This window comes from Trachypithecus francoisi, unplaced genomic scaffold, assembly GCF_009764315.1.
Source record: "Trachypithecus francoisi isolate TF-2019V2 unplaced genomic scaffold, Tfra_2.0 Lachesis_group20, whole genome shotgun sequence".
Taxonomy (NCBI): domain Eukaryota; kingdom Metazoa; phylum Chordata; class Mammalia; order Primates; family Cercopithecidae; genus Trachypithecus; species Trachypithecus francoisi.
Window position 1 is genome coordinate 17860028 of NW_022681466.1, and position 25708 is coordinate 17885735.

Consider the following 25708-nt stretch of genomic DNA (forward strand, 5'->3'; position numbering starts at 1 on the left):
GGTTCACGCCATTCTCCTGCCTCAGCCTCCCAAGTAGCTGGGACTACAGGCGCCCGCCACCTCACCCGGCTAGTTTTTTGTATTTTTTAGTAGAGACGGGGTTTCACCGTGTTAGCCAGGATGGTCTCGATCTCCTGACCTCGTGATCCGCCCGTCTCGGCCTCCCAAAGTGCTGGGATTACAGGCTTGAGCCACCGCGCCCGGCTTAAATTGTAATCTGTAAGTGTCCATTGATAGGGAACTGGTTAAACAAATATAGTAGAACCATATATTGGAAAACAAGGCAGTTCTACATGTACTGATATGGAACTATCCATAAAACATATTAATAACTGAAAACAGGAAAGTGCTGAATATATATATGTATGATACACATGATCATATATGCAGAAATAGTCTATAGAAGATTCCGCAAGAGAATACTAATAATAGGCCAGGCGTGGTGGCTCACACCTGTAACCCCAGCACTTTAGAAGACCGAGGTGGGTGGATCATCTGAGGTCAGGAGTTAGAGACCAGCCTGGCCAACATGGTAAAACGCCGTCTCTACTAAAAATACAAAAATTACCCGGGTTTGGTGGCACATGCCTGTAATCTCAGCTACTTGGGAGGCTGAGGCAGGAAAATCACTTGAACCCAGGAAGCAGAGGTTGCAGTAAGCCGAGATTGTGCCATTGCACTCTAGCCTGGGTGACAGAGTGAGATTCCATCTCAAAAAAAAAAAAAAAAAAAATATAATATAATAATCTAAGGACCTTATGGGGCATTTAAGAAATGAAGGTCCTATAAGGTTCTCTACTGTCACTCCTCTTTTTTACAAAAACTTTTTCAATCCTTAGTAGAAGGAATTTAAATTACTATAATACATTTCTCCTAAATTCTAAAATAAGTTGGTAATCTGCCAGTTCTAGCAGTTATATGTGTATATATGATCTTATATACCAGCTTCATTCTACTTGAACCTCAAATGAGAAACACATTTGTTTGTGAGAAAACAGTTATTGAAGTGTTAGGGTACCCGGTGTGGTGACACACCTGTAGTCCAAGCTACTCAAGAGGGTGAGGTGGCAGGATCACTTGAGCCCAGGAGGTCAAGACTGCAGTGAGCTGTGATTGTGCCACTGCACTCAGCCTACGTGACAGAGCAAGACCTTGTCTCAAAAAAAAAAAAAAGTTGGAGAAAACAAAGCCAAAGTGGCTCGCGCCTGTATTTCTAGCATTTTGGGAGGCCAAGGCAGGTGGATTCCTTGAGCCTAGGTGTTTGAGACCAGCGTGGGCAACATGGTGAAACCTCGTTTCTACAAAAAATACAAAAATTAGCCGGGTGTGGTGGTGTGCGCCTATAGTCACAGTTATTCAGGAGGCTGAGGTGGGAGGATCACCTGAACCAGGGAGGTCGAGGCTGCAGGGTCAACAGAGTAAGACCCTATCTCAAAAAAAAAACAAAAACAAAAAACAAAGAAGGGGTGCAGTGGCTCACACCTGTAATCCCAGCACTTTGGGAGGGGAAGGTGGGTGGATCACGAGGTCAAAAGATTGAGACCATCCTGCCCAACACGGTGAAACTTCATCTCTACTAAAAATACAAAAAAAATGGCCGGGCGCGGTGGCTCTCGCCTATAATCCCAGCACTCTGGGAGGCCGAGGCAGGTGGATCGTCTGAGGTCAGGAGTTCAAGAACAGCCTGGCCAACATGGTGAAACCCTGTCTCTACTAAAAATACAAAAATAAGCCAGCTGGCCTGTAGTCCCAGCTACTCAGGAGGATGAGGAAGGAGAATCGCTTGAACCCAGGAGGTAGAGGTTGCAGTGAGCCAAGTTCATGCCATTGCACTCCAGCTTGGGTGACCGAGTGAGACTCCATCTCAAAACAAACAAACAAACAAACAAACAAACAATTAGCTGGGTGTGGTGGCGGGCAGTCCCAGGTACTCGGGAGGCTGAGGCAGGAGAGTCACTTGAACCCGGGAGGCGGAGTTTGCAGTCAGCCAAGATCGCGCCACTACACTCCAGCCTGGTGAGAGAGCAAGACTCCGTCTCAAAATGAAAAAAAGGAAAAAAGAGGTTACCAGTAACCATGTATCTTGCCTTTCTAGTAGAAACAGTACTGCAGGATAAACTGATAAACAGCCTTATTTGATGGCTCCATTTTCTGTGAGAATTTCAGCTAACAAATATGGTGTTGTAAACCCTTAAAAAACTCTAAAATGTTGTTAGGGCACTAACCCAGTCCCTGCACTGTGGGGCTCCTTTCTGAGTTGGTGGGTTCTCTGTCTGGATTGAGGAGGCCCTGGGTCCCCATAGACCAGTTTTCCACTCTTCCTAATGATAGTGGATACCAAACTAGAAGTGACCTTTTGCCAGGACCATCATCCAGCCAGCTGGGGAAACCCGAGTGTGGTTTCCCAAGCAGGGAAAAGGGTTGCCGCTTTTCTGTGGGAAAGGGAGCTGGGGCCCCTCCAGAGACTCACAGCACCAGTGCTGTGCTATACAGCAAAATGGGGGAGGATGGGCAGCCTCCCTATTTCTGGACTTCTGCACTAAGAACCCTCCTTGGGCCTGCTCAGATTGCCTGCTCCCTTGTACCCAGCATGGATGAAAATACGCTTTGGTTAATCCTCCGAAACAGCACGTAGGGGTTGGGGAGTGGCCATGGGTGCCTGTCTCCCTGCCCCAGTGGAAGGCTTAGAGTACTAAGGTGGAAAGAGCATGAAAGCAGGAGTCCAGACCTGGGTACAAGTGCCAATGCCAACACTAACCTGCGAGTGATCTCTGGCAAGCCACCTGTCCTCTGCAGACGTCGAATGAAGGTGTGGGATTTGATGGTCTCTCCGATGGCTTAATGTTAGTCCCTAGAATCTTGAAAGAGGAATGGACTCCTAGATCCCGCTCACTGAGATTGGTGTCAGCTGCCTCTGAGGGAGGGTGGGAGGGGGAACACAGGGAAAGGTGATTTTTAGAGAGGTGAGAGGTGGGTTTTTGGGGTTTTTGTTTTTGTTTTTGCTTTTTTGAGACAGAATCTCACTCTGTCGCCCAGGCTGGAGTGCAGTGGCTCATTGCAACCTCCGTCCCCTGGGTTCAAGGGATTCTCCTGTCTCAGTCTCCCGAGTAGCTGCGATTACAGGCATGTGCCACCATGCCTGGCTAATTTTGTATTTTTAATACAGATGGGGTTTCTCCATGTTGGTCAGGCTGAGGTCGAACTCCCGACCTCAGGTGATCCGCCCACCTCGGCCTCTCAAAAGGCAGGGATTACAGGAATGAGCCACTGCGCCCGGCCTAATTTTTTTTTTTTTTTTTGTAATAGAGAAGGGGTTTCACCATCTTGGCCAGGCTGGTCTTGAACTCCTGACCTCGTGGATCCACCCGCCTGGGCTTCCCAGAGTGCTGGGATTACAGGCATGAGCCACTGCGCTGGCCTAAGAGAGTTGGGCTTTTAGAAAGGGCTTTACACCAGGCGCGGTGACTCCCAGCACTTTGGGAGGCTAAAGCCAGCAGATCACTTAGCTCAGGAGTTCGAGACCAGCCTGGGCAAAATAGTATAGACCCCCGTCTCTAAAAAAATAAAAATAGAAAAACATTAGCTGGGTGTGGTGGCACGCGCCTGCAGTCTCATCTACTCAGGTGGCTGAAGTGGGAGGATTACTTGAGCCCAGGAGGTCGAGGCTTCAGTGAACTGTGATCCGACCGCTGCACTCCAGCCTGGGTGACAGAGTGAGACCCTGTCTCAAAAAGGGGAGTTGGGAGGTGTGCTTTACTTTCCATTTGATTGCCCATTTTAATTTTACTCTGTTAGGACAATTCTAAAAGGAACTTCGAGGAGCTTAGCAGCCCTTCACCACCACCGTGACCCCAAGTACTTCTCTCTTCCTTCCCTCCCACAAACAACCCCTTAAGCTTACCCCTGGATTAGTAACCTGGTTGGGGTTGGTGATGAGGAAATCCGAGAGGCCTCTTAAAAAAGATTGTAAAGGGCAAGGGTCCTTTTGCGCTCAAAAACTAGGCACAGGCAAATACAAGATTTTGCCTATAATTTCAGAATCTCCTGGTCCACCCGACTCCCAGATCTTGAGGATTTTCGGATGAGCAATTCAAGTGAGAGGGAAACAGAGATCAACACTCTTAGAACCTGATTCCCTTCCTCAGATCACATTCCTCCGCCCGTCCCGCTCCCGCCGCCAGCGCCAGCGGGGGCCTAGTCTCCGGCTCCAACTATTCCAACCATCTCGAAAAGGGTGGGGCGCTCGGCTCTTGGGTCCCCCTCTGCCTCCCCCCTTCGTCGATCTCCCCTTCTGCCCCGGTCCCTCCCCTTCTGGGGTGGGGCCAGCCAATGAGCGATCAGACTACGAAGTTTGGCCGGGGAGCCGGGGAGCTCACGGATCCCCCGCCCAGCAGTTCTGGCCGCTGTCCCGGTGCGCACGGACGTGGCTCGAGTTTCCTCTGCTCTCGGCTCTCGCCCGCTTGCTCTCCCCCCTTCCGCTCCTGCTTCTCTCCTAGTCTCCCGCTCCAGCTCCAGCTCCACCCGGCGGGCCCCGCACGGCTCCGGGTAGCCATGGAGGACCCCACGCTCTACATTGTCGAGCGGCCGCTTCCCGGGTACCCCGACGCCGAGGCCCCGGAGCTTTCCTCCGCTGGGGCGCAGGCGGCGGAGGAGCCGTCGGGGGCCGTCTCAGAAGAGCTGATCAAGTCGGACCAGGTGAACGGCGTGCTGGTGCTGAGCCTCCTGGACAAAATCATCGGGGCCGTAGACCAGATCCAGCTAACTCAAGCACAGCTGGAGGAGCGACAGGCGGAGATGGAGGGCGCCGTGCAGAGCATCCAGGGCGAGCTGAGCAAGCTGGGCAAGGCGCACGCCACCACGAGCAATACGGTGAGCAAGCTGCTGGAGAAGGTGCGCAAGGTCAGCGTCAACGTGAAGACCGTGCGCGGCAGCCTGGAGCGCCAGGCGGGGCAGATCAAGAAGCTGGAGGTCAACGAGGCCGAGCTGCTGCGGCGCCGCAACTTTAAAGTCATGATCTACCAGGTGAGCCCACGGAGCGCACGGCGCCCAGAGCTCCCGCGCCCGGCCCGCGTCCCAGGCCTGGGATTTGGGGTGGGGAGACTTGCCCGTGGCGCGGCTCCCCTCCCAGCCTGGTCCGGGCGCCCGGGAAATCCACCCTCCTTCCGGCGAGCGCGACTGGGGTGGGGTGGGGTGGGATAGGGTGGAGGGAGCGGCGAACTCCTGGGGCGCGTAGAGGGGCGCGCTCTGCACCTCACACCTCCCCACTCAGATTCTTCCCTCTGGTCCCAGACTTGTAGCAGAACCGAATTAGCGGGTGGACTTGAGGACGCTGCCTCTCGCAGACCGCTCCCTCCCTAATTGGTTCTGTCAAACTTCTTCCTACTTGGGGGAAGTTTCTAGGAAAGTCAGGGGTCCCCGGCGATCGTTGGGGTCCGCTGTAAGCAGACACTGGCTGCGGGGCCCGGGCCTGGGGCCTCCGCGCCTGCGGGCCTGATATAGCGGGTGATTCAGGGCTCAGGCACGCACCAGAGGGAGCTGTGCCAAGCGGGGGACGCGACCGCCAACCTCCTTCCCCGACCCTGCGCCCCCACACCCCCGCATCGGCCTCGGCGGCCCGCCCCTGTCCCTTCGCTGCGCTCTGCTCCTGGCCTCCAGGCATTTTCAGGCCCTTGAGGGCACCCTCACCCGCGGCTCGCGGGCACCCTGGGCCTCCTGGAAGCGGGCGGGGCTGGGCGGGGAAGAGTGGGCGTCAGGAGTGCAAGTGGGGCTGGTGGAGTGGGTGGACAGCCTCTGCGGGGTCCGGCGGTCCGGGCGCAGTCTGGGCGCGGTGAATCACCCCGCATGCCTGCGGGGGCGGGGGCCAGGCGCAGCCGCGCAGCGGGCGGGAGGAGGCTGGCGCCCCCCCGCCCCCCGCCCGCTCCGCCCGGGGCCACTTGTTGCTTTCTTTGCACCTCTCCCCATTTCTCCCACTTGGATAAAAATGTAACTTTTGGATCATAACCCCCAATAAACCTGGGAGTCTCGGGTTTCTATGCTGCTCCTCTCCACGCCGCCTCCGCAGTGCCATCGTGGATAATATCTTGGGCTGGGCGGGAAGGGTTCCAGCCTGGCTCCTCCCTGCCTCCCAAAGGCCTGCTGATGCTCCTAACCCCCGTGAGGCGGGATCCTGCGGGGCAGGGGGGTTAGTCTATGCTCCCCTCTCTCTTTCCTCTCCCTGCCGAAGGGAATGGAAAGAAAGGGAAGGCTGGATTTCCCACACCCTCCAAGTTATAAGACCCCTTTCCGGGAGTTGTGGCTCTGCTGACTGCTCTGGGGCCTGGTCGAGCCGGGTTCTGAGTGACCATCTGGGGTGACCTGAGGGGGCCCTTGGCTTGGTCTCCCCAGGAGGAGTTAAGATAGATACAGATCCGGACAAGTATCTGGGAAGAGTAGAGACAGAAAGGTGGGTCAGCCGGTACCTATCTGAGGTGGTGAGACAGAGGCAGAAATGGCACTTGTCCCCCTCCCCACCCTTACACCGATGACTGACTCCTCCCAGGAGGCATATACGTGGCTTTTAAAAAGCTTTACTTGGCTGGGCGCGGTGGCTCAAGAAAAAAAAAGCTTTACTTCCCAGCGGGGCGCGGTGGCTCAAGCCTGTAATCCCAGCACTTTGGGAGGCCGAGACGGGCGGATCACGAGCTCAGAAGATCGAGACTATCCTGGCTAACACGGTGAAACTCCGTCTCTACTAAAAAATACAAAAAACTAGCCGGGCGAGGTGGCGGGCGCCTGTAGTCCCAGCTACCCGAGAGGCTGAGGCAGGAGAATGGCGTAAACCCAGGAGGCCGAGCTTGCAATGAGCTGAGATCGCGCCACTGCACCCCAGCCTGGGGACAGAGCGAGACTCCGTCTCAAAAAAAAAAAAAAAAAAAAAAAAGCTTTACTTCCCCTACTTAAGCAATTGGATAGAAAATGTTTGCCCAGAGCTATTTCCACTTAGTCTAACTGCTTGGAGGAAGCAGGATGAGAGGGGGGCTTTTGATGTTTTTTAAGAGACCTGCTTAGTACTGGGGACATTGAGAGGAGGGGAACAAGACAGGGGTCTGGGACAGCAAGCCAGCTCTATATTTCCTCCAGAGCCTGGTGTGGCCGAGGGCCACCATGAAGAGCTCGAGGGGTGACCCTTCTCACTCTAACTTTCCCATACCATAGAACCTGGGAAAGGTCTTGACCTCAAGGTAAACTTCCCTATGCCAATGATGGAGATTCTGAGAGAAGAAGGAAAGGTATGGAGGGAGAAAAACTTCTCTGCAGAGGCTGGTGGCATCCCTCTGTTCCACCATCTCCAGCAATCTGAGGGGATATGTCTATATTTTAGGGAGTGGGAGGGAATGTGTTCTAATCACAGGTGACTTCAAATGCATCTGCGCTAAACCAAGGCCAGTGGGGGACAGAGAACTGAGGTAATAAGAGTAGCTCAAATGGAGTCCCAAACCCACAGAGGGAATAACTAAGAACTAAAATGGCCCCAACCTGGGGAGGACTTCAGAAGTAAGGAAAATATTCCAGCAAATGGGGTGAGGCTTGGGAAAGCAGAACTTCCCTGAGCCGCAGAGCAGATGTTCCAGGTGGGGACGATGAGGTGGGGACCGAGCTGCTGGAGGAAAGCAGAGGCTGCTCCTGCTCCTCCCCGAGGTCTGCAGGCCTGAGAAGGGAAGGAGGTAAAAATAGCTCTGTGCCTTGGCAGGCCTATTAGGGAAGATTGGGGGCAGCAGCATTTATGGTAAAGTCCGGCTGAAGGGGGAGCATGCTTGGGTGGCCAGGCAAAGAGACCGAAATTTGGAGAAAGGTTCCTGGGATGGTGTGAATTCTCTGGAGGAGCTGTGGGAGAAGGGATGCTGTATTCCCCACTTCAGGGACGGGAGGTGATGATATGGCAGTGGGGGCAGGGCAGAGGAGAACACCAAGGATGGGAAGTCTCCAGTTGTAGGATCCAGACATCTGGCCTTCCATACCCTATTCCTGGGGAGAAAAGGAGGGAATCCCTTTTACGGCCCCACCCCATATTCAGGGAACTTCTAGACTTCATGATTTCACAGCTTAAGTTTGCATTTGAACACACACACATACACACACACAAGAAATTCAGCACCTCCCACTTCAAGATACCACAGCCCTCATGTTAAACTCACTTCTGAGTCATTACTGCCCTTCTCTGGCATTTCCTTCCCTGTCTCCCAAACAAAATCTAGCCGTTTGACATCGCATCCTATCAGGCGACACTTAGCTAGCAACAGTTAGTGAATGAGAGAAGTGAATTCTTCTAGTTATAGGAGTTAGTGGGCTGAGGGCTGCAGGAGAATCAGGCCAGATTGTGAATATAGAGGCAGGTGCTCCAAAATACCATGCAGAGGCCGGGCGAAGTGGCTCATGCCTGCCATCCCAGCACTTTGGGAGGCCGAGGCAGGTGGATCACTTGAGGTCAGGAGTTAGAGACCAGCCTGGCCAACATGGTAAAACCCCTCTCTACTAAAAATTAGCCAGGCATGGTAGTGAGGACCTGTCATCCTGGTTACTTGGAAGGCTGAGGCAGAAGAATGACTTGAACCCGGGAGGCGGAGGTTGCAGTGAGCCGAGATCGTGTTACTGCACTCCAGGCTGGGCGACACAGTGAGACTCCATCTCAAAAATAATAATAATAATAATTAATTAATAAAATAAAATACCATGCAGATGAGTGGAGCTATTATCATTAAAGAGCCAATTCTTCTAGGCAACAATTTGTTTTTTGGGGTTTTTTTTGTTTTGTTTTTCAGACAAGGTCTCACTCTGTTGCCCAAGCTGGAGTGCAGTGACACAGTCATATCTTACTGCAGTCTTGAACTCTTGGGCTCAAGTGATCCTCCTGGTTCAGCCTCCCGAGTAGCTAGGACTACAGGTGCCCAACACCATGCCCGGCAAATTGTTATTTTTTTTCATATTTGTAGAGTCTGGGGTCTCACTTAGTTGCCCAGACTGATCTCAAATTCCTGGGTTCAAACAGTTCTCCTGCCTGGGCCTCCCAAAGTGCTGGGACTACAGGCATGAGCTACCACGCGCATCCAGTTTGTTTATTTTTAAATTTAAAAAGGCTTTATTTTTAATTATTATGAATACATAATAGTTGTACATATTTTTGGAGTACATGTGATATTCTGAGACAAGCATGCAATGTATCATGATCTAATCAGGGTAATTAGAGTATCCATCATATCAAGCATTTATCATTTCCTTGTGTTAGGAACATCCCAATTCCACTCCTTTAATTATTTGGAAATATGCAATAATTTCTGTTAACTATATCACCCTATTGTGCTACTGAACATTTGATCTTATTCCTTCTATCTAACTGTATTTTTGTGCCCATTAACCATCCCCTCCAGGCAACAATTTGCAGAGTAGAGCTCTTTTAGATCTAGAAAGCCGGGATAAAATGGAAATACAGGGCTGGGCGCGGTGGCTCATGCCTGTAATCCTAGCATTTTGGGAGGCCAAGGCGGGCGGATCACCTGAGGTGGGGAGTTGGAGACCAGCCTTACCAACATAGAGAAACCCCGTCTCTACTAAAAATACAAAATTAGCTGGGCATGGTGGCACATGCCTGTAATCTTGGGAGGCTGAGGCAGGAGAATCGTTTGAACCTGGGAGGCAGAGGTTGCAGTGAGCTGAGATCGCACCACTGCACTCCAGCCTGGCCAACAGATCAAGACTCTGTCTCGAAAAATAATATAGTATAGTAAATACATAAACCAGTAATACAGTGATTTATTATCGATATCAAGTATTATGTACTGTATATAATTGTATGGGCTAGACTTTTATACAACTGGTAGTGCAGCAGGTTTGTTTACACCAGTAATCACCATAAACACTTGAGAAATTCATTTCACTAACAGATTATGATGGCTATAATGTCAGGCTAGAGTGCAGTGGCACGATCTTGGCTCACTGCAACCCCTCTGCCTCCCAGGTTCAAACAATTGTTCTTCTTCAGCCTTCCAAGTAGCTGGGATTTACAGGTGTGTGCCACCATGCCTGGCTAATATTTTTGTATTTTTAATAGAGACAGGGTTTCACCATGTCGGCCAGGCTGGTCTCGAACTCCTGGCCTCAAGCAATCCACCCACCTTGACCTCCCAAAGTGCTGAGATTACAGGCATGAGCCACCGCAACCAGCCTCCATTATAATTTTATGGGACCACGGTTGTGTATGCCGTCCATTGACTGAAACGTCATTATGCGGCTCATGATTATAAATGTGTTCTGGAGCAGTTTTGAAGAGGCAAAGTCAGTGACTTACATATGGACCAGCAGCAACGGACCATCAGACCTGCTCCAAGTGCTTGGGGATAAGGGCCAGGAAGCATTTAAGAGATGAGGTGTCTCATGGGCATTAAAGGGAAGGGCACCAGGGCTGGAACGAGAACCTGATGGCTTCTCCTCCCCAAATCTCAACCCATCCTGTACCTCTTTCCTGGATTCAATGCAAATTAGGGCTGCCGTGCTCCAGAAGAACCCCAAACCTTTGTCCAAAAATATTCTCAACCCAGGGCTTTAGTCCCCTTCATCCCTAAAACCCAGTGGCCATGGAGAGTATGCATACTACATCCTTCCTCCCAAACTCAGTTTGGGTTGTTTTTCCTGGTCACTGGGTCCAAAGCAGGGAGGGTATTTTTAGGGGTGTTCCCAAGACCAAAGGAAATCATACTATCCCTGGGTTCCTCCCTTCTTCTTTTTTTTTTTTTTTTTTTGAGAAAGGGTCTTAGCTCAGTAGCCCAGGCTGGAGTGGTGCTATCGTGGCTCACAGCAGTCTCAGACTCCTAGGCTCAAGCAATCCTCCCATCTCACCATCTCAGCCTCCTGAGTAGCTGAATCTACATGCCTAGCTAATTTTTAAATTTTTTCTTTCTTTTTTTTTTTTTTTCAGACAGAGTCTTGCTCTGTCACCCAGGTTAGAGTGCAGTAGCATGATCTCAGCTCCCTGCGACCTCCACCTCCTGGATTCAAGCAATTTTCATGCCTCACCATCCTAAGTGGCTGGGATTACAGGCGTGTGCCCCCACACCTCGCTAATTTTTGTATTTTTAGCAGAGACGGGGTTTCACCATGTTGGCCAGGCTGGTCTCGAACTCCTGACCTCAGGTGATCCACCTGCCTCAGCCTCCCAAAGTGCTGGAATTACAGGCATGAGTTACCGTGCCCAGCCTAAATTTTTTTTCTAGAGGGTAGCCACTGTTGCCCAGGCTGGTCTTGAATTCCTGGACCCAAGTGATACTCCTGCCTCGGCCGCCCAAAGTGCTGGGGTTACAGGCATGAGCCACCCGGCCTTTTTATTTTTATTTTTCATATTGTAAAGGTCAAAGTCAAAAGCATGAAGAGACAACAAAGAGTGGGCAACTGATAGCAAGAGGGGAGGGGATATTGTTGCTAAGCAACTAACCTCAGAAGTAGGAGTGACTTGGGCCTTTTTCTTTTTGGAAATATAACATTGTGAATCATCATTCTGTCATTATAAATTTTTTAAATTTTTCTTTTCTTTGTTTTGTTTTGTTGTTTTTTTTTTTTGGTTTTGCTTTTGTTTTGTTTTTCTGAGACAGGGTCTCACTCTGTTGCCCAGGCTAGAATGCAGTGGCAGCTATCATGGCTCACTGCAGCCCCTGCCTTCCGGGCTCAAGCATTCCTCCTGCCTAGGCCCCCAAGTAGCTAGGACTACAGACGTGCACCGCCATACCCAGCTAATTTTTGTATTTTTTGGTGGAGATGGGGTTTCTCCACGTTGCCCAGGGTCTCCAGTTCCTGGGCTCAAGCAATCCGTCTGCCTCGGCCTCCCAAAGTGCTAGGATTACAGGCGTGAGCCACTGTACCTGGCCTCATTATCCATTTCTTGAGCTAGACGACACTGTGATCAACTTCATCTCCTTCATTTTGTGGTTTAGGAAGCTGAGGCCCAGAGAGGGGAAGTCACTAGCCTATTGTCACTCAAGTGATTGGGAGTCAAACTGGAGCCAGAACCCAGGTGCACCCTTCCGCTACACTCACTGCTCCCCACCCCCTCCTTCCGTTCTGGGCTCTGCAGCAGAAAGCTGGGTGAAGACTAGCCCTGACTAACCTAGGGGTAGCTGTGGCTCCGCCACTTGCTGAGGGAGTTAGTTGCACAGTCCTGGCACTGGGGCAGCTTTGCGTGTGTATGGGTGTGTGTGCGCGTGCGCGGTGTTGGCTATGAGTGGCCATTAGCTGCTTAGCCTTGTGAGTGCTGAAGTAGAGGCAATGTGTGGTCACCTGGCCTGGTGATGGTGGGAGGGGAGGGCTGTACAGGAGGGGAGGGGTGTAGGGAAGGAATGGAGCTCCTGGTTGGCCGTGGTGTGCCCTGGCAGGGACTCCACACCTGCCTAGGAGAGGGACATGTTGGTTCCCTTTCTCTTCAGCCTCTCTGCCACTCCCACCCCCTCCTTGTACCCTGCAGGGCAGGTTGGGACCTGCTGCTTTGTTTTTTTGAGACTACGGGCTTTGTCAAATACTGCTATCACCTGAGTCTAATAGTGCCCCCCAAGTGTCCCTCTCTCCTGGCTTCTGATTGCTCAAAGCAAGAAGCCTATTGTCTTTGGCAACTAAGCCCCTCAGGAGAGAGAGTTGGGGGCTGCTGCAGAGGTCCCCGGGACATAGGCTCACCTGTCATAAAAATAGCTTGGTTTTGCCAGGCACAGTGATGTGTGCCTGTAGTCCCAGCTACTCAATAGGTTGAGGCAGGAGGATCACTTGAGACTAGAAACTTGAGGCCAGGTTGGGCAGCGTAGAGAGATCCTATCTTAAAAAAAAAATAGAGCTTGGTTTTGGATCCTGATTTCCCTGTGCATTTTAGTGTATGATATCTTAAGTGGTAGCGAGAGGGAGGAGTGGTGAGAAAGACAGAAGATGGGGACATGGCCAAAGGGAAATTGCCAGGATGTCCCTCTTCCATGCCTGTCCCTCTCCTCATTTGGGGTAGCATCCTGTGTCCACCTTACCCCAGGGAAGAATGAAAACAGATTAAGCTGGGCACGCTGGCTCATGCCTATAATCCCAGCACTGTGGGAGGCTGAGGTGGATGGACCATTTGAGGTCAGGAGTTCAAGACTAGCCTGACCAACATGGCGAAACTCCATCTCTACCAAAAATACAAAAAAAGTAGCTGGGTGTGGTGGCACACACCTGTAATCCCAGCTACTCGGGAGGCTGAGGCAGGAGAATCACTTGAACCCAGGAGGCGGAGGTTGCAGTGAGCCAAGATCATGCCACTGCACTCCATAGTCTGGGTGATAGAGCAAGACTCCGTCTAAAAAACAACAACAACAAAAAAACTGGGATTGGCAGTCTGACTCTGAAGACAGTGAAGTCGTGTGCCTTCATATTTACTCATCTGAGCCTCCCCAGTTATAATCCAACAAATGGCCTCTTAGAAAACTCCTTATCCACCTCTAGCAGCCTCCATAGCCTTCCTATGATTATGGCTGGGGAGGGGTTGAAGGTGGAAGCCCAAGAATGGGAATAGGGAATATTTTAGAGGGAGGAAGGGAGGGGTTCAATTGAAGCTGTTTGTTAATTCATGGGCTTGGGTTTGCCCCACCCCTTTTGGCCCCAGGGCCCTCTTCCCCGCCCCCCCCGCTTTTTGAGACAGAGTCTTGCTCTGTCGTCCAAAATGTGAGGAGCTGGACCTCAGCACACTGCAACCTCCACCTCCTCGGTTCAAATGATTCTTCTGCCTCAGTCTCCCAAGTAGCTGAGATTACAGGTGTATGCCACCAGCCCCACTAACAGTATTTTTTGCAGAGACCTGGGCCATGTTGCTCAGGCTGGTCTTGAACTCCTGGGCTCAAGGGATCCACCCACCTTGGCCTCCAAAGTGCTGGGATTACAGGGATTACAGGCATGAGCCACCATGCCCAGCTCCCAGGGCCCTCTTGATGAAGCATTTAAAATGAGTTTCTAGGCCAGGCATGGTGGCTCACGCCTGTAATCCCAGCACTTTGGGAGCCCAAGGAGGGCAGATCACTTGAGGTCAGGAGTTCAAGACCAGCCTGGCTAACATGGTGAAACCCTGCCTCTGCTAAAAATTCAAAATATTAGCTGGGCATGGTGGCACGCACCTGTAATCCCAGCTACTCGGGAGGCTGAGGCAGGAGAATCGCTGAAGCAGGAGGCAGACGTTGTAGTGAACCGAGATCAGAGATGACGCCACTGCACTACAGTTTAGCAGCCTGGGCAATAAAGAAAGACTCCATCTCAAAATAAAATAAAATAAAATAAAATAGGCCAGGTGCAGTGGTTCCTGCCTGTAATCCCAGCACTTTGGGAGACTGAGACAAGAGGATCACTTGAGGCCAGGAGTTCAAGAAGAGCCTGGCCAACACGGTGAAACCTGGTCTCTACTAAAAATACAAAATTAGCCGGGCATGGTAGCATGCACCTGTAATCCCAGCTATTCGGGAGGCTGAGGCAGGAGAATTACTTGAACCTGGGAGGCAAAGGTTGCAGTGAGCCAAGATTGTGCACTGCACTCCAGCCTGGGCAACAGAGTGAGACTCTGTCTCAAGACAATAAAATAAAATAGTTTCTAGCTTGGGCAACATAGCGAGACCTTGTCTCTACCAAAAAAAAAAAAAAAAAAAAAAAGATTAGCTGGGTTTGATGTTCACACCTGTAGTCCTAGATATTTGGGAGGCTGAGGTAAGAGGATTGCTTGAGCCCAGGAATTGGAAGCTGCGGTGAGCTATGATTGTGCACTGCACTCCAGCCTGGGCAACAGAGCAAGACCCCATTTCTTAAAAAAAAAAAAAAAGAAAAAGTGGTTTATTTCCATCCTAATATATTGTGCTCCCCTCCCTACTCACCAGCCCCTACTCTGCATGCCACCAAGGCCCGTTTTTCTCAACTCCTTTCGCACCCACCCCAAGCCCCATTTAAACCCCTTTTCCTCATCTTAGCCCAAGAAGAAGCCGAATGCACCCTCTGACCCGGCCACAGCCGAGATCGTGCCTTTTGAGCTGCCTGAGACTGAACCCTTTGACCTGAAGCCTGAGACAGTGCCTGAGCTCCCACCCTTTGACCAGACGCCTAGGGCACTGCCGTATTACCCAGAGCCTGGTCCCCGGCCCACCCCAGAGGAGCCGACAGCCGGTGGGAGCGTTTAGGGTCTCCCGGATCCCGTTCTGTGGGTGTGGGGTATCTCTCCAATCCACTGTCAGCCCACAGCCTGGTGGTGATCGCTGCCAGGAGAGCTGCCATCCCCAGCCACTGCCCACTGTGGACGGGTGCCGGGTACTGTGAGAACACTGGTGTTATGCAGAGTTCAGGCGAATGGGGTGTATACAGTGGGGGGGTGGGAGGGGAAGGGAAGGGGCTTCCCCACTTCTTGGTTTCTGTTTTTAATAGTAAATGCTCCCCTACATTTAAGCTGCACCCAAAGGCTGCCCAGCATGAAGGCGCATGACTTCTGGTTCTACCTTTCCCCTGCTGCCTCCTCCTCAGGGACAACCCAGCTTGGCCCAAAGCCTCTTTGGAGAGAGCCGTCATGAGGCCCAGGCCTGGGGTCTGTTCTGTGTCCTCTCCACCCGCTCCCTGCAGCTGAGGAAAACATTTACACGTATTTTTTCCAGTTTCTTTTAGAAAATGCTTTGCAAAGAGGTCGCTTATGTTTCCCAGATCCTGCCTTGGGTGGGGTGCCCAAAAGCTGCTAACTCACAGAGGCCAGGAGGGGGCATTCTAGCTGGCTCTGGCTCAGGTCCTCTGGCTTTTCCTATAGCTCAGTGTTTCTCAACTTTAAAAAAAATTTTTTTTAGAGATGGGGTCTCACTGTGTTGCCCAGGCTGGTTCCGAATTCCTGGGCTCAAGTGATCCTCCCGCCTCAGCTTCCCAAAGTGCTGGGATTATAGGTGTGAGCCGCTTCACCCAGTCAGTTTTTGTTGTTGGTTGTTGTTGTTTTCATAATCACCCCCCTGTTAGTTTTTTTTTTTTTTTTTTTTTTTTTTTGAGACGGAAAAAAACTCTGTTGCCCAGGCTGGAGTGCAGTGGCGCCATCTCAGCTCACTGCAAGCTCCACCTCCGGGGTTCACGGCATTGTCCTGCCTCAGCCTCCCGAGTAGCTGGGATTACAGGCACCCGATACTGAGCCGGGCTAACTTTTTGTATTTTTAGTAGAGATGGGGTTTCACCGTGTTAGCCAGGATGGTCTTGATCTCCTGACCTCGTGATCCGCCCACCTCGGCCTCCCAAAGTGCTAGGATTACAGGTGTGAGCCACCGTGCCTGGCCTTTTTTTTTTGAGACATAGTCCTACTCTGTCACCCAGGTTGGAGTGCAGTGGAATGATCTTGGTTCACTACAACCCACCTCCTGGGTTCAAGTGATTCTCCTGCCTCAGCCTCCCAAGTAGCTAGGATTACAGGCATGCACCACCACACCCAGCTAGCTTTTGTATTTTTTGGTAGAGACAGGGTTTCAAACTCCTGACCTCAGGTGATCTGCCCACATTGGCTTCCCAAAATGCTGGGATTACAGGTGTGAGTCACTGTGCCTGGCCCTTTTAGATTTTTTTTTTTTTTTCTTTTTTGAGACAGAGTCTCGCTCTGTCGCCAGGCTGCAGTGCAGTGGCACGATCTCACCTCAGTGCAATCTCTGCCTCCCTGGTTCAGCCTCCCGAGTAGCTGGGATTACAGGCTTGTGCCACCACACTCAGCTAATTTTTGTATTTTTAGTAGAGATGGGGTTTCACTATGTTGGCCAGGGTGATCTTGATCTCCTGACCTCATGATCTGCCCACCTCAGCCTCCCAAAGTGGTGGGATTACAGGCGTAAGCCACCGCACTTGGCCCCTTTTAGATTTTTTTTTTTTTTTTTGAGACAGAGTCTGGCTTTGTCTCCCAGGCTGGAGTGCAGTGGCCGGATCTCAGCTCACTGCAAGCTCCGCCTCCCGGGTTTACGCCATTCTCCTGCCTCAGCCTCCGGAGTAGCTGGGACTACAGGCGCCCGCCACCTCGCCCGGCTAGTTTTTTGTATCTTTTAGTAGAGACGGGGTTTCACCTTGTTAGCCAGGATGGTCTCGATCTCCTGACCTTGTGATCCGCCCGCCTCGGCCTCCCAAAGTGCTGGGATTACAGGCTTGAGCCACCGCGCCCGGCCCCTTTTAGATATTTTTAACCAAGCTGTTCATCTCCCTCATGAAATGTTAAAACAATAGATACACTGTATATATCCCTTCATGTACTGTGGCTCTTGGGAATGGCACAAATCATTGTGATATCTAAGTCCCCTCCCAATCTCCAAGAATCAATTTTCACTGTTTTGGAGGCAGTTTCACCCCTGCCAAGAATGCATGCTAGACCAGAAGGGAGGGACACTTCTGCCCTTGGGGTCTCTCATCTCCTTGTCTTAGCAACCTCCAGCAGAGGTCCTGAGTTTTAAAGACGTTCTCTCCCCTTCACCTCTCCCCTCCTCTGCACCCTCTTCTAACATACATTCTAAGCAGATCCTGGGTCTCTGAATTACCTCTCCAGTCTCCTCCAGCCATTCCCAGGCAGTGGTTGGGGACCTAGAGCTGGTTAGCTCTAAGTCAAGAGAGCCTCCTACCCAGACCCCTGTGGCATCTGTCCCTTTTCCCTAACAAATGTGAAGTGCCTGGCCAAGGGCCAGATGCATAATAGGTGCTCAGTGACATTATAATCTTATAAAAATCTTCCTAAGCCATATTGCAAGTTTAGACAGCCGGGTTGCAGGGTGGAGTGGAAGAGGCTAGGAGCCTCCCTGTGGCTCCTCTACATCGATCCAGGATTGAGGAGCTGTGCGTGCTTGGCAAAGGGCAGGGGGAGTTGTGCATGCTTGTGTTCAGACCTGGTCATTAAAGGTAACTCTGGAAACCAAGCCTGTTGGGAGTGGTGGTTTTGTTTAATAAAAACGGGAAACAGAACAAGCAGAGCCGTCCCTCCTTGCCATCCCCTGAGATCCTTCCTTTGGCTTAGGAGCTCTGCCAGAGAAGTAGGGGTGGGACAAGGGTGGCTGGCCTGTGTGCCTAGGGTGGAGGGAGATGATTTTGCATTGTGTTTGTGGTGGTTTTTACCAGCAGGCAGATGGGTGGGACCAAGACAGCACTCCAAGGCTGTGAGTCATGGGGGAAACCTGGCTTGGAGTGGAGGGGAAAAGCTAATGGTGGAATACCCTTTCCAGACCAGCCTATTGGACATCATCCCAGGATTCAGCTCAAGTTGTTTCATCTTCTGTCCCCTGATCTTCCACCAAGAAGGCAGCTCCTGGCCGGGCGCAGTGGCTCATGCCTGTAATCCCAGCACTTTGGGAGGCCGAGGCGGGCGGAACACAAGGTCAGGAGATCGAGACCATCCTGGCCAACATGGTGAAACCCTGTCTCTACTAAAAAAAAAAAAAATACAAAAAATTAGCCAGGTGTGGTTGCGGACGACTGTAGTCCCAGCTACTTAGGAGGCTGAGGCAGGAGAATGGCGTGAACCCAGGAGGTGGAGCTTGCAGTGAGCCGAGATCGCGCCACTGCACTCCAGCCTGGGCGACAGAGTGAGACTCGTCTCAAAAAAAAAAAAAAAAAAAAGAAAGAAAGAAGGCAACTCCTATGGTGTAAGCCATCACTCCAGGAGAAGCCTACAATGAATGGGGTTAGAGCCCCCAGATCCCTTACTGGTCTGGAGTGATTTCTAAATCCAGGAAGAAACCTCCCCTTGGCCAGGCCCAGTGGCTCATGCCAGAAATCTCAGCACTTTGGGAGGCTGAGGCAAGGGGATCACTTGAGCCCAGGAGTTCGAGACCAAACTGGGCAACACAGTGAGACTCTGCCTCTACAAAAACTACAAAAATTAGCTGGGCATGTTGGTGTGCACCTGTAGTTCCAGCTACTTGGGAGGCTGAGGTAGGAGGATCACTAGAGCCCAGCAGGTTGAGGCTGTAGTGAGCTGTAATCATGCCACTGCGCTTCAGCCTGGTTGACAGAACAAGACTCCATCTCAAAACAAACAAAAACACAAAAATGACCGGGCGCGGTGGCTCATGCCTGTAATCCCAGCACTTTGGGAGGCCAAAGCGGGCAGATCACTTGAGGTCAGGAGTTCGAGATCAGCCTGGCCAATATGGTGAACCCTGTCTCTACCAAAAAATACAAAAACTAGCTGGGTGTGGTGGCGCATGCCTGTAATCCCAGCTACTCGGGAGGCTGAGGCAGGCAAATTGCTTGAACCCAGGAGGCAGAGGTTGCAGTGAGCCGAGATCACGCCACTGCACTGCACTCCAACCTGGGTGACAGAGTAAGACCATGTCTCAAAAAAAAAAAAAAAAAGCCGGCATGGTGGGTCATACTTGTAATCCCAGCACTTTGGGAGGCCAAGGAGGGCGGATCACATGAGGTTGGGAGTTCAAGACCAGCCTGACCAGCATGGAGAAACCCCATCTCTACTAAAAATACAAAATTAGTCAGGTGTGGTGGCGCATGCCTGTAATCTCAGCTATTTGGGAGGCTGAGGCAGGAGAATCGCTTGAACCCAGGAGGTGGAGGTTGCAGTGAGCCAAGATCATGCCATTGCACTCCAGCCTGGGGAACAAGAGCAAAACTCCATCTCAAAAAAAAAAAAAAAAGCTAAAAAAGCAAAAAACCTCCTCTCACTAGGACTGCTCCCTTATGTTGTAGTTTGAGACCTTTCATAGAGCACTAGAAAGATGGCACTGGCTGTAAGAAGCCTGCAGCTCTCTCCCCAGTCCCATTCACTTCCAAGTTCAGCTGGCAAAGACCTTTATCTAGGAAGCCAGGGGCCAGGAAAACCAGCCAGCTCATCCTTTAGGGGTAGGGGTGGAGCAGGCAGCAGGGGTAAGGGAGAAGTGGGGGATGCTGGGGGTAGGGCAGAGAGACAAAGTGGATTTGTTTTCCAGCAGCTGGGGCTGTTTCCTGACTATTCCCTGCCTGTTACCCTTAATCCCTCCCTCCCTAGCCTATTCACATTGTCTGAGTTTAGTGAAAGGAGGGGCTCTCCTCCACCCTTTGGTGGGGCGTGGGTGGGTTTTTAGTCTGGGAGGTTATGAAGGAAAGATCAGAGCTGAATATATATACATATAATATATAATATATATATAAAATATAAAATATATATATATAAAGATCAGCTCTGATCTTTTTTCATATATATATATAATACACATACACACACACACTGGGGCTGCAGGTAAATTCTGGGTGGAGATGGATGAAGAGGGTTTAGATCCTAAAATGATACGCACTCCAGTAGCAGGCAGGGTAAGGGTGATTGTAGGAGCCCCAAAGTGAATGACTGGAAATCAGAGGGAATGCAAAGAGAGGTTGAGACTCTCCTACACTCAGAACAAGGAAAACACCCTTCCATGCCTCAGTGAATAAGAGGCAGAGGGATAAACAAAATGCCCTAGTGATCTGCACTAAGCCGCCTATGGCAGGGGGAGACTACAAGTCCCAGCATGCCCTGTGCCTAGGTCACCTTGCCTGCTGGGAGGTGTAGTTGGGTAACAGAGAGCTGGAGGTGGTTTGGTGCCCAGCGGATCTGGTGCCCAAATGAGAGAAGAGGTGGAGCCAGCATTCCCTCTTTGTCCCTGCTAATGCTATTGACAAGAAGGGAAGGAAGTTGGGAGAGGGTGTTCCTAGTTTTCAGTGTAAACCAGGAAACTCTGGGGGGATGTTGACAGAAGGGAAGAGGAAAGAGGTTGGGGGCTGGGGAAGGAATTTCTGTAGCAGGTGGTGCAGAGATACCGAGTGGCCTATATAGGGGCGGGGGGAGGGGTGTGTCTATGAGAGGACTCAGTTTATGTTGCCTCATTTTCTCAGGGGACAGGAATTTTCTTACAATTCTGGGAAATGGTCTTCCGAAAACCCTTTAGAAACGCAACTGTCTCTCATTCCTTCATTTGAAGTCCCTAAAGGGAGTCTGGGCCAAAGAGGAGATCCTATTGATGATCTTGGTCTGCCCTTTCCCTTTCTGTGCTCAGCCTCCCCTGTTTTCTGATGGGGGTGGAGGTTGGGGAGGGAGTGATCCAGAGATTCTGAAATGTTGGCCAGAGTCAAGATCTTGGAAAATCTTCCCGGAATGGAAAGCAGTTCTGGTACTAAGTCCTCCAAGGAGAAGACAGAAAATCTAAGAACTGGCTCTGAGCTCCAGGGTCATGGAGAATCTGAGACCACCCATCCTACTCCTAGACCCCTGAGCTCAGGCTTTGTGTGGGGGGCAGGGGGTGGGGAAAGCAAGAATTGAAAAGTAATCTCTCTTCCATCCCATCCCTCTGTGGTAGGGAAGTCACAACCAGAAGAAATGTCCAGACCGGGGAGAAAACATGTCCTTGGCTTCCAGCCGGCTTCTTCCTCTTTCCAACATCAGTTTCTAAATGTGAGGGAGGGGGAGAAAGACCACTGGCGGAGCCAAACAGTATGAAGGAGTCAAGGAAGGTGGAGGTAGGGGAGGGTGGACCACAGTTCTCCATCTCTCAGGCTGCTTCTGAAATAGCTTGAGGCCAGGTGCAGTGGCTCATGCCTGTAATCCCAGCACTTTGGGAGGCCAAGGCGGGTGGATTATTTGAGGTCAGGAGTTCGAGACCAGCCTGACCAACATGGTGAAACCCCATCTCTACTAAAAAATACAAAAAAATTAGCCAGGTGTGGTGGCGCATGCCTGCAGTCCCAGCTACTCAGGAGACTGAGGCAGGAGAATTGCTTGAACCTGGGAGGCGAAGGTTGCAGTGAGCCGAGATCGCGCCACTGCACTTCAGCCTGGGCCACAAAGCGAGACTCCATCTCAAAAAAAAAAAAAAATGAAATATCTTGAGTCTGGAAAATGCACTCCCTTTACTTTACCTGCTTGGGTGGGTAGGTTTAGCTGTGGGCTCAAACCCCTACCGGCTTTCAACCTAAACAGACACTCCCATCACTTGCTTTTCCGCCTGGCTCGGGCAGTGTGCGATTTGCGGCACCAGAGGGCGCCCGCCCATTTCCAAAATGGAGCTGTGTCTCCCGAGGGCCGCAGTGGTTTAACATCATCTGCGGGTGGACAGGGCACAGGACAGGGTTGGACAACCACAGAGATTTTAGCCCAAGTGCAGCCCATCTCCGACCCGAAGCTCGGTCCCCTGCTCGCGCAGTCTGTATAGTCATCATTCGTTCAACACCCATGTATTTTTTAGAGAACGGCGGCGCGAGGCCGGGCATGGTCGCTCACACCTGTAATCCCGGAACTTTGGGAGGCTGAGGCGGGCGGATCACCTGAGGTCGGGAGTTGGAGACCAGCCTGACCAACATGAAGAAACCCCATCTCCACTAAAGATACAAAATTCAGCTGGGCATGGTGGCGGGTGCCTGTAATCCCAGCTACTCCGGAGGCTGAGGCAGGAGAATTGCTTGAACCCGGGAGGCAGGGATTGCAGTGAGCCAAGATCGTGCCACTGCACTCCAGCCTGGGAAATAGAGCGAGACTCCGCCTAAAAAAAAAAAGAGAGAGAGAGAGAGAGAATGGCGACACAGGGTTGGGGTGCCGGAGATGGGGGCTATGTTGCCCAGGCTGGTCTCGAACTCCTGGATTCAAGCGATCCTCCTGCCTCCGTCTCCCAAAGCACTAATGTTACGTGCGTGAGCCTACACACAGGTATTGAGCACCCGCCAGTTTCCTGCGGACCATGCGTGTCCCGTGCTCCCCTCTCTCCAGGATCCCCACCACCCAGACTCAGGCTCGCTCACGTCTCCCTCCTCCGACCCCTCTCATGTCCCTTCTCCTCTTCCCTTAGGATGAAGTTAAGCTGCCGGCCAAAGTGAGCATCAGCAAATCGCTGAAAGAGTCGGAGGCGCTGCCAGAGAAGGAGGGCGAGGAGCTGGGCGAGGGCGATCGGCCCGAGGAGGACGCAGCGGCGCTGGAGCTGTCGTCGGACGAGGCGGTGGAGGTTGAGGAGGTTATCGAGGAGTCGCGCGCTGAGCGCATCAAGCGCAGCGGCCTGCGGCGCGTGGACGACTTCAAGAAGGCCTTCTCCAAGGAGAAGATGGAGAAGACCAAGGTGCGTACCCGCGAGAACCTGGAGAAGACGCGCCTCAAGACCAAAGAAAACCTGGAGAAGACGCGGCACACCCTGGAGAAGCGCATGAACAAGCTGGGCACGCGCCTGGTGCCCGCCGAGCGGCGCGAGAAGCTGAAGACGTCGCGAGACAAGCTGCGCAAATCCTTCACGCCCGACCACGTGGTGTACGCGCGCTCCAAGACCGCGGTCTACAAGGTGCCGCCCTTCACCTTCCACGTCAAGAAGATCCGCGAGGGCCAGGTGGAGGTGCTCAAGGCCACCGAGATGGTGGAGGTGGGCGCCGACGACGACGAGGGCGGCGCGGAGCACCGGGAGGCCGGCGACCTGCGGCGCGGGAGCAGCCCCGACGCGCATGCGCTGCTGGAGATCACCGAGGAGTCCGACGCCGTGCTGGTGGACAAGAGCGACAGCGACTGAGCCGCCCCCGCCTTCACCCACCCCATTCCTCGCTCCTTCTGAACTTCCTCTGTCGCATTCTCTCTCGGCCCCGAACTGGCTGATATTTTTCTAAATTGAAAACACGGCCCCGCCCCAACACCTCCAGGATCTCCCGTCCCAGTCTTAGAGCTGTTAGGAACCGATGGGGAGGCAGCCCCCGCAGTGGACAGCCCCCGGTTGGACACAGTCCGGGTGGAATGGGAAGGGAATGGTCGATCCCTGTCCTGGTTATCCAAGCCGGGATGGATCTCAGAGGAAATTGCAGTGATTCCACAGTTAGGCACCTCTGAGGGGGGCTGCCTTCCCCTCAGCCTCTCCTCACACCACCCACCCAGCTGCTGTCATTCCGCTCACTGAGCTCTTCTTCATTCTCACCCTGACCCCTGGGGGACTCAAAGCCAAAACTGCCCAAAGAGGAAAGATTGAATCCTAAAGGGGATCCTTGCCCCCATGGGAGGCCCCCTACTGGAAAGATGTGAAAGCAGCTTTGGGGTGAAACTGAGGCAGTGGGGAAGAGAGCAGAATGAGCCCTCACCCTGGCTGGGGGTCCAGCACAGGCTGTATCTGCAGAGGGTCCCAGAGGAACGCTGGAGCCAAGAGAAGCCCTGGAAAGGAGGGGTGGGGAACGACATGTGAGGGATGGCACACTGATGTGTTTATGCACCTGTACACAGGAGCACATGGCCATGGCTTTGGAAAGGAGAATGGGAAAATAGGAGAAGGTTGGCCAGGCTCGGTGGCTCATGCCTGTAACCCTAGCACTTCGGGAGGCCGAGGTGGGCAGATCACCTGAGGTCGGGAGTTCAAGACCAGCCTGGCCAACATGGCAAAAACCCATCTCTACTAAAAATACAAAAATTAGCCGGGGATGGTGGCACATACCTGTAATCCCAGCTACTTTGGAGGCTGAGGTGGGGAGAACTGCTTGAACCCGGGAGGTGGAGGTTTCTGTGAGCCAAGATCACGCCACCACACTCCAGCCTGGGTGACAGAGTGAGACTCCATCTCAACAAAAGAAAAAAAAAGGAAACTAGGAGAAGGTGGAAATGGGTGAAGAGGGAAGTCCCCTCACTAGCTGCATGAGAAGTCCATCTTACTGTGGTTCTCCATGGGCAGCAGGACCATTTTTCAGAATCAAGAGGGAGGACAGTGTGAGAAGGTGGTGATCCAAAGAGGACAGAGAGGTCAGCCCCACCCGATCCCTCAAATGGGCTCTCGGAGGCGCCCCCAGGGGCAGCCCATTTCTCAAAGTCCAGAAAATTAGGGTCCCAGAAGGGGGCAGCAGCAGTCTGGGAATTAGGAGGGAGAGCAAGGTGCTGACCCTGCCACCAAGTTGAGAGCTGGAGGGGAGGTGGGGAGAGCACATCACAGAGCAGCCAGCCATGGTTCACTCCTGGCAGTTTCTTCTCAAGCTCCTTCCCTAGCTGGGCATGGTGGCAGATGCCTGTGGTCCCAGCTACTCAGGAGGCTGAGGAGGAAGGATCGCCAGCGCCCAGGAGTTTGAGGCGGCAGTGAGCTCTAATGGTGCCTCTGCACTTCATCCTAGGCAACAGAGCAAGACGCTGTTTAAAAAAGAAAAAATCCTTCCCTAGAGCTAGAATCCTAAAGCTGCAGAGCTAGCCAAGGCCTCACTGGTTTCCTTGTCCTTGGGGTGCCTTTCCTGAATCTTTGGGGGTGAAGGGAGTGTTGCTCCCAGTCCAGAGGCCTGATTCTGTTCGGACCAGGTTCTCAAGACAGGAGTCCCTTTGTTCCTCCCCATTAAAGGGGGTTTGTCAGAAGCAAGAGCAGCCCCTCTCCCCAGTCACAGCCTGAAGGGAGGCCCCGAGGGCTTCCTCCTTCCCCCACCTGCTCCTTACCTTCTCTGCCCTGCTTTTTAGAACTGCAGCTCATTGTTTTAAGGGATTGGGGGAGGGAGCCTGGGGACACAAACCTTTTATACAATACAAAGCTTTGCTTTTTTTTTTTTCTTTTTTCCTTTCTTTTCCTTTTCGGTTGTCTTCTCTCTGAAAGGTTCAAGACCCCTCTGCTGAGGGAGGTTGGGGATTGTGGGACAAGGTCCCTTGGTGCTGATGGCCTGAAGGGGCTTGAGCTGTGGGCAGATGCAGTTTTCTGTGGGCTTGGGGAACCTCTTATGTTGCTGTGTCCTGGTGAGCAGCCCGACCAATAAACCTGCTTTTCTAAAAGGA

General features: G+C 52.2%; 1 protein-coding gene and 1 long non-coding RNA gene across 2 annotated transcripts in view; one reads left to right on the forward strand and one right to left on the reverse strand.

Annotated features, from left to right (window-relative positions):
- Window positions 1-6158, reverse strand: part of LOC117066961 — a 21582-nt gene extending 15424 nt beyond the window's left edge. The window contains exons 1-2 of the long non-coding RNA XR_004430560.1: window positions 6013-6158; window positions 2759-2914 (exon numbers count right to left, since the gene is read on the reverse strand). This is a non-coding gene — a long non-coding RNA (uncharacterized LOC117066961). The remainder of the gene's footprint in view (window positions 1-2758; window positions 2915-6012) is intronic.
- On the forward strand, window positions 4132-25708 carry CAVIN1 (caveolae associated protein 1). The gene is made up of 2 exons (XM_033182964.1): window positions 4132-5022; window positions 22800-25708. The coding sequence occupies exons 1-2, from the start codon at window positions 4330-4332 to the stop codon at window positions 23499-23501; spliced, it is 1395 nt and encodes a 464-aa protein (XP_033038855.1). The 5' UTR covers window positions 4132-4329; the 3' UTR covers window positions 23502-25708.